This window comes from Lissotriton helveticus, chromosome 6 (assembly GCF_964261635.1).
Source record: "Lissotriton helveticus chromosome 6, aLisHel1.1, whole genome shotgun sequence".
Lineage (NCBI taxonomy): Eukaryota > Metazoa > Chordata > Amphibia > Caudata > Salamandridae > Lissotriton > Lissotriton helveticus.
Window position 1 is genome coordinate 2,038,447,877 of NC_136067.1, and position 8,835 is coordinate 2,038,456,711.

General features: G+C 44.7%; 1 protein-coding gene across 2 annotated transcripts in view; it reads left to right on the forward strand.

Annotated features, from left to right (window-relative positions):
- The window catches only part of DPYSL5 (dihydropyrimidinase like 5), a 322,370-nt gene extending 314,002 nt beyond the window's left edge, over positions 1-8,368 (forward strand). Inside the window, exons 13-14 of one of the 2 annotated variants that reach the window (XM_078647171.1) lie at positions 767-823; positions 7,290-8,368. In XM_078647171.1, the coding sequence (XP_078503297.1) occupies positions 767-823; positions 7,290-7,375 (143 nt within the window). In that variant the 3' untranslated portion in view covers positions 7,376-8,368. The remainder of the gene's footprint in view (positions 1-766; positions 824-7,289) is intronic. The other variant, XM_078647170.1, reaches the window with a different exon arrangement.
- Positions 8,369-8,835: the final 467 nt, after the last annotated feature.

Consider the following 8,835-nt stretch of genomic DNA (forward strand, 5'->3'; position numbering starts at 1 on the left):
AGGTAATGGGCAGACAAGGGAAGAGAATAAGGTTAAGATAGCTTTGAGTGTAGTCCGATAGGTCTAAGTGAGAGATGCAGAACTGGAGGAGGCTGCAGTCTTGAAGAGAGATCAAGGAGAATGAAGATAAATGAGAATTGATTATAACGCGGTGTGGTTAATATCTGGATGAGGACTGCTGTGGGTCGGTGCATTCTGCAGGATCCTGATTGCAGGAATTCTCAGAGTTTGTGGATAGATAGCGGTTGAGTTGACTGCCGATGAGCTCCTCAATTGTCCTAGACAAAACGGGAAGATGGAGACTTTTGAATGGATTGACTGGGCTGGGAAAGTCATTTCTGAAGTTTGGTACCAATGAGTGAAGGGCAATCAAAGAGTGGATAATGAGAGGCAGGGTTCTTAAGGATTTAGGGTTTGAAGCACCCTACTTACGTGCTCCGATACTTAGGCTAGGGATAGAAATTGCCAGTTGAAAAAAAATGGTTACAAACACATCACTGAGAGGAATATCTTTAGAAAATCTTGTTATGAAAGTGAAATATATTCGCTTGCATTTTTTCAGAGACAAGATTTTTCTTACGGCTCGCTACAACACCTCGTTTTTCAGAGCGAGACAGCTTTTAGCTATGTGTCAGTACAAGTGTTGTTACTACTTATACCCTTCACTGTTTGTTATATGTTGTTGTTAAGCTTTGCACAGCACTCCAGAGTCCCCCCTCTGGGCGGCGTCCACTCTGAATAATTTCTCATATAAATAAAATTACAGGAATCTTGCTGCCTGAAACCCCAGGAAAGTCTGTAGGAGTGAAACAGAAGTTTTTAGGTGAGTTTAAAGCTACTTGAAATCTTTGCTCCTATCCCATATTAATAGATGGTATTAAAACAAATATACTTATTACCAATCATCTACCAAATTAAATTGGTGGGTAAGCCACATTATGATGCATGGTGGCCTTGTAGCTAGGGCCAACTTTTTACAAGCCTATTTAAAAAATCTACCAGCATGCCCGTATGAAGGTAAGGGATTGAAATTAAATGTTTTCTAGTTACAGTACCCTTTTTACTAACCAGAGGCAAAAGGATTTTTTCAAGATTGGTTGAAGGGGGCTGGGGGACACAAAATGATCCACTCCTTGGGATCATACTCCGATGGAAGGATAGCGGCAGAACCGAAGTACCCAGAGGGAATTAGGTCTTTAAGTCCATTTGAGTAAGAAATTGGACAAATGGTAAGATTTGTCAGATAACTTGTTTAATGTTAATATTACGTTCATGGTAAGTCATTCTTAAAGGTAGTCCTTCAATATGTTTAAAAAAGTATCATAATGTATCTAGTAAAATCTGAAAGGATTGAAGAGGAAAGGTCTCTCTAAAGTGTGTGCAAAAACAGTTTAACCTACAATCTGGCTAACTCGTGACTGTAGCTTTTATGAGCATGAGGTACATAGAAGGTACATTGACAAATCCTGGAAATGAAGTTATGTCTGGCTGCAGCATCCGCAATGGTATTCTCGTCTCGGGTCCACAGGAAAATAGAGCAGCAATTCAAGAAAGATTGTGTGGCAGGCGGCAACTGCAATACAATCCGACATTATGCAAAATTGGAAAGCTTCAGATGAAGAAAGGGAGATCAGCAAAATACGATTGGTTAAGAGGTTTTGATGGAAGCTAGAGAGATGCAGAGTTTTGTTTTTATTATTAGTTTTTTTATTGGCATTTCACAAAGTTGAACAATAACCAGCACATGCATTGGCAGAAATTAGCAACATCAAAGATACAGACAATTTCATACATTCATAGGTAGGTTTCTGTTGCCACAGTGTGTCTTTTCTATGTATCAAACCCAACGACCCAGTCCCTGTCTCGTCAAATAATCCCTCCCTGCAAGTATACTGGGAAAGTACGCTCCTGTCTAGGGCTCCTACTGTCTGTCTTTCTACGAGTGTACCCATCATCAGTCTGTTGTGCTTGAGGGTAGGTCACTGCACGGTATTGTGCCTGTCCCTAGTCCAGTCTCCCCCTCTGTCTGACTTTCGCGTGTCCTCGTCTTCTACATTGTCTCTTAATTGTCTCCTCTCTAAAAAGCTGGACCAAATGTTTTTGGGTCTATTACGTGGGGGTAGCAAGTCACTGTAGAGTTCCGTTTGTGTACAACAGTATGTCATCTCCCTGGACCATTGCGTCAACGTGGGGATTGGACCCCTCATCCATGTGTGTGACACACATCTCCTGGCCAGTACAAAAGATATGTCAACTAGTCTTCTGTGTGACGGCCGTAAAGGCTTAGAGTAACCCAGTATAGCCAATAAGGGGTCAGGGGTCAGCGTTAATTGTGTAATGTCATTAACATTCTAGAGAGGGGTTGGCCTAACGGCTAAGGCGCTCGACCTCGGACCTGGGGAACTGGGTTCGAGTCTCGGTAACGACTCCAAAAACCCCCTGTGATTCTGGGCAAATCACTTAATCTCCCCGTGCCTAAAAAATGAAAGTGTGTCCTCATGTAACGTAACTGGTGCTATGTAAAGCGCTCTGATAACTGATTCGGTTCGGTTCAAGTTCGCGCTATATAAAACTCTCTAAAAAAATAAAAAATTTAAAAAAAAAACCTCCTTGTATACTGCACACCAGAATGCTTGGACATCCGGGCAGGACCACGCTACATGTAGGAAATCAGCAATTTGCGCCCTACACCTCTCACAGTTAGGACTGTCCCGAAGGCTATATCTATGCAGCCTTTCGGGGGTGTAGTACACCCCATTAGGTACTTGAAATGCAGAAATCTGTGTCTACCATTAAGAGATATTCGTTTGGTACTAGTGCAGCAATACTGCCATGTCTCCTCATTCAGTTCTGTTTGAAGATCGGTTTGCCGCGCCAGTCTCGGTTTAGCGTATTCCGCTGTACTCTCCGATAGGGCTATGCTATACAGTTTAGTTATTAATTTATCCGGGGACTTAGAGAGATGCAGAGTTCCTCAGATCACAGATGAAGATTGTTTTATTTAGAAACAGAACTGCCACTCATCCCTGTGCAATTGTCACTTTTACTGTATTTTCATCTACATTATCTTAGCATCACTACATTTGATAAGGAAATATACTAATATAGCAAGAGGTGGGCAAGCTGAAGAATTTAAGGTAGGAGCCTCACCAGGGCCCAGCCAGGGGTCCTGCTTGACTTTAAGAGCCAAAACATGAGTCTGAAAATAAATTGTCATGCGAATCCTAAAATGTTTATTTGCAAATCACAGAAAAGATCCAAGTTGTGCTAAATAGATGTATTAATAAGCCACACATGCAGTTACATTGCATAACACAACATAGATAGCAGCCACATACCATAACCAGAAGCTACAACAACATAACAGCCAACATAAGACAGCATCTACATAACCAGTGCTTGGAATGGAAATATAGAGGTGCAGGCACTCCTTGTTCCAGATTACCTATTTGCTCCTAAGAAGTGCTGGTTTTACTTCCACTAAAAGCATTGCCACAGTGCTGAGAAGTGCCGGGACGGTCCCTTCCAAATTAAGGAACTGCAGGTACTGAGGACCCAATAGCTCCTGCCCAGTCAAAACACTGTACAAAACACACCATAGACAGCAGCGACACAACACAACATAGAGTGGAGTGGTGTGGCTCACTGGTTAGAGGCGGCAGACCTGTAAGCAGAGAACGGCCCGGGACCAGGGTTCAATTCCCAACGAGGCAGGGTCGTGGACCAGGGTCAAAATGGACTCGATAATTCTCGCCTCGGTGCCTACTCTAACCAGGGAACACACTCGGCAACTCTGGGCATTAAGCTTGCCTCATCTCTACAACGGCCCCCCACAGACGCCGGGGATGCCTGGTTTCACCTTGGATATACCCAGAAAGGGACCATCTCACAGGGAAAACCAGGACGGGTTCCCCAGCGGTCTTCAGCGCCAGGATACTCCATGGAGTCGCAGTGCGCTTTACAAGTACACCCACATTTACATTTACAGAAGGCAGCTAGGGGAACATTGGGGTTTACTATCTTTGCTGGTGAGTGATGCTGCAGTGCTCTCCAGGGGTGCAGTTGCCAACAGTGCAGCAGGGGCCTCTTCACCCCAGTTAAGGATATTTGTACTCCTCAGCATGGACCGCTGGTGCACTCCTGCCCGTGGGTAAGAACGAGTGGGTAGAGATGCAAGATTCAACTAATCTTTAACCCAGCCCTCCAGCCTCACCTCCATGCCCTCCCACCCATGCCAGGTGGGTCATAAGAGAGTTAATTAAATGCAGAAAGTCTTCAGCAGTGAATACCCTGGTGATGGTGGTGGACAGGGCAATGACTTTTTACACCCGCCGAGTTTTATTTATTTTTTATTTATTTAACTTATAAGGCGCACAGCTACCCGCAGTGGGTTTCCCGGCTTCGAGGGACAGATTAAAAGAAGGAATAGAGAACAACCATAGATCATTGCCGAAAGAGCCATGTCTTGAGTCCTTTGCGGAAGCGGAGATAGGTGGTTTCAGTTTTCAATGCAGCAGGCAAGGTATTCCAACAGTTAGGGCCTAAGTGGGAAAATGAGCGGCCGCCCTATTTCACCAGCCTAAATCTAAGAATTGCAAAATCACCTTTACAAGAGGATCTGAGAGAACGATTAGGGTGATAAGCTTGTATAAGTTCCTGTAGGTATGCAGGGGCCGTGCCTTGTTTGATCTTGAATATATAGCAGAGAGCCTTAAACTTCATTCTGCTGGTGATCCTGAGCAAGGTTTATTGTTGATCTGAAGGTGCACTGAGATCAGCAGGGGCGCAGAGCTGGCGACCACGCAGGGCCAGTATGCCAGGAAGATGTAGACTGGATGGGCTCGGCTCATTTTTAGCTCGAGGGTCCCAGAGGACTTTGAGCTGAGCCAGGCCTATGGCATAAGCCAGGCTTAAGCCTTCAGCGGTTCGCCCACCCCGAAAAGCCAGATTGACCATTTTGGAAAAGTACAGTTGACCATAAGTCAGAAACCTGCAGATGACTTGAGTTCAATCCCTGAAGCCACTTCCCTCTGCCCCAAGGCAGGAAGAATCTCAATCTGGCAATCATATATATTCAAAACACTTGGAGGGGTGATGTCCGGGACAGTGCATGGCTTGGTAAGCCATGGCATGTTGTACTGGATTCCAAGACACACCGCAGGAAGTCATTGTGTTCTTCCTTCAGTGGGTATTGTGTGTTGTGTTTGAGATGATGTGCCTCAGCATGTGAGCTGACTAACTGGTGCCAAACCACCACCCAACATCTTCTCTCTAGGGCAGATCAGGCATCAACATTGTTCCCAAAATGCAAACATTTTGAATCAAAGCAAAACTGAGAAACAATACTGTGGTGTTCCCATTGTAGGCGAAGACTGTTCACACTTGAAGGCAGCAAACAACAATCTACAAGCAACACTAACATGTCTGCTTTATGTCAAAATCCTGGCTATCAGATCACTAAAATGTCCATGTCATAAAAGCTTGCCCTAAATATCACATTCAGGAGCAGACAGAAGTGGGCGCTGCTCTTGGAGAGCAATTTAAAAAGCTGCTCTCACATCAGCTACTCCCTGCCTTCACGTGCTACTGTTGCTGTTGAACAGGGCCTGGGATTCACACCTTGGACTCTTGGGTTTACCGTACTCCGTGAATGATTGGTGGCTCCACTAGGTATGGGTGCTGCTTTAGATTTCCAACCTTTGATCACCATCTGTTGTGGTCCATGCTGCTCTTCAGTCAGGTTTTTTTCATAAGCTCTTGTGATATTACAAGTCCTGAGATGTTGTGGCATTGCACTAATCTACCGATCAGTCTATGTTGCGAAGCCTGCAAGATGCCAATCACATGCTGTTCATGAGACAGACATTTCCAAGACGTGGGCCATGGCTAAATGAGACAGAGTTCCAGTGACCGATGGGTGTCCAAGTACTACTTGCAGAGTTGTTGGAAAAACCTGATTGAATCTACTTAGCCCAGAACGAGGCCTGAGTAACTCTATTATTTCTCGGCACCACTGCAATGGGTCGCCAAACGGTTTGCAGAATCGCCCTCAGCCAAACTAATTTTGGTGGAAAGCTAATTCAGACTCCCAGAGATTACAGCCATGATGCTGGCTCCTAAACAGACACAGGAGGAACTCCGGTGCCTCCTTAGGGTAAGCGGATGGTAGTAGGTGCATTATGTGAATTGGGTTCCCTGGGACATTTTCAAATAATTACTCAAGATCACAGGATGTCAGCAGATTAGTCCTTAAACTACGGGGGACCAGTTGGGACTATGCACACGAAGCGGGGAGAAGACATCACCACAAAACCACCTCAATTTGAAACCAACCCTGCGGTTTTGAGGGATTAATGGTCACAAGATATAGGACGCAATCTCACTTACAAGGAAAGGGACTCAATTTAGAAAGTCACATTCTGAACATATAGGAATGTGAGATACAAACTACAGCAGATTCATTTCCTACATAGAACGTACTCGACCCCCAAAAGAATATTCAAAATGTATCCCTCTGTCTGACTGCATGAGATGTGACCCTGAGGTGGCGGACTTCTTTGGTATGGTCTAGATGTGCTAATAAGTAATAGGAGAATCTTATGAGAAACAAAGAAGCACACTGGAGAAAGCAACAGGTAGAACAAAGCTCCCGAGACCTGAAGTTTGGCTACTTGTGCTAATGGTGCGACACAAGAGAAAGAAAGTGGGAAGCAGAATCATTGACTTAGTACTAATAATAGTCAGAAGGTGGATAGCGCAGACCTGGACGTCCCCTAGAGATCCTTTGCTCAAACAATGGGCTCCGCATTTCAAGACCCCGGGCAATTTAGAGGGAAAAGAAACAAGGAAACCGTACTAGCATGGGAGGAAACTCTACTATAATTTAAAAATGCTACTGAGGATGATAAACCACCCTAAAGATAATAAAGTGCAAACCTAGACTGAAGCAAGGAAATTAGGTACATGTCACCTACCACCAGTAGAACCGTCTTCCCCCTGAGACCCAACCTCCCAATACACCCAGTAGGCATAATAGTCTGAAAATGTGACAGTAACACTCACTTGGGTCCATTTTTAAGGTATGGATTGTTTGTGAAGTACATATTTAAGAGATACTCACATTGGTATACAAGAACAAGATGATCATATAAGCACTTTTTTCATGGCAGTGGGAAAAAAATTATGTTTTATGGCCATGATTACAATTTAAAAAACAATAAAAGTTGAGTGAGGAAAACCTGACAACCGTTGAACTTTAGTGACTAACAACCTCACTTGTTATTTTCCAGGCGCCCAGGTGGACGACCATGTCCCGAAACGAGCGTCTGCCAGGATCCTCGCTCCACCAGGAGGAAGGTCCAGCGGCATCTGGTAATACCGACTCACCCAGCCTTCTCCTCAGTCCCTGCCACCCGCCCTACCCCACCGCCACCGCAACCTATCCTCGTCGAAAAGGGATGCAACAAAAACACACCACTATTCGCCAACGACTGCCGCACCACACAGAATACAAGCCTGCTTTGGAACGAGAAAAGATATGACCGCCAGACCGTTGCCGCAATGTCCTTGAAACACTTGAAATCAGGAAAACATTTATAAAAGAGTACTCTTTGTTTTTCAATCAAAGAAATTCCCACTGGATGCTGTCATTGTTCTTGTCCCTTGGAAAGGCTTACCAACACTTTGTCAATGGAGGATGGAGTGGGACGTAAGGGAACGAGGAAACCCTTGCACTAGAAGCCATGTTAAAAACAAAAGTGGGCAGAAGGTTTGCCGGAGAGGGAAGCGATCTCTGATGCTGGTAGTGAAATGTGTCCTCGAAGATCAATGTGGGGATATGCACTGTATCTGTCCGATCAAGCTTCCGGTATACAGGGATTGATTATCGTTTCCGGTGATACCAATAGCTGGCATTCCTATAGTGTTGATGGCCTTCTGCCACTGTACCATAGCAATGCACCAACAAGTTGGTCATCACCATGAAAAGTTTATGGATAGAGGTATCCAAATATTACCCCGACCGCAATTGGTGAGTGAGACACAGGGAGCCAAACGACTGTGCCTTGATTTCCAAGGCGAAGGGCAGGTGGTGCCACTGATATTACTGTGATGCATATATTTGTACTTAGTCAGCAACCACTTGATTGCATGTCTGTTGAAATCTCTGTTCTTTGTTCACACAGTGTTGGCAGAACTCCAGAGCACTCTTCACCAGAGGCTTCTGACTGTTTATGTGTAAATCCTGAAGGCCTTGTCAAATGCAATTGTTTATCACAGCGACTTTTCAATCTCCCTTCTGTTTTCTACTTTTAATTCATAACCCTAGTTTCTGCAGCATCCATACCGTGCTCCCCAAATTCTAAGACAAAAAAAAGAAAACACTAGATTCCATAGACACCGTCTCCAAGGTTTGCATTTTCTGTTGTGGGCCTTAAGATCTCTCAGTACCTCCTTTAAAGACATGGCTAAACCTGTGTGATTAACTCCGTAACCGCGGCGCGAATTTCGCTGCGGTGCGGGAGTTCTAAAGAGTGGGCAGTGCTGCATCGGCCAAAGTTTGTGCGCGTTGGCCGACGCGAGCACAGAACAGGTTAATGGAGGATTCTGAAGGTCTTCTCCTGACTGATCGCCTCAGCTGACTAAGGGGCTTATTTACAAGCCCTATGCGCCACCGGTATGCCATTTTTTCCCATATAAAAAGTGACGCAAAAAGGTAAATCAGCCCCTAAATTTTGTCTAAATTGACCTACTTATTTGATGTTCAAACACTAAAGACAGATGCACATGTTATGAATACTTCATTTATCCATCAGTTGCGATGTGTGTCTGTGCCGT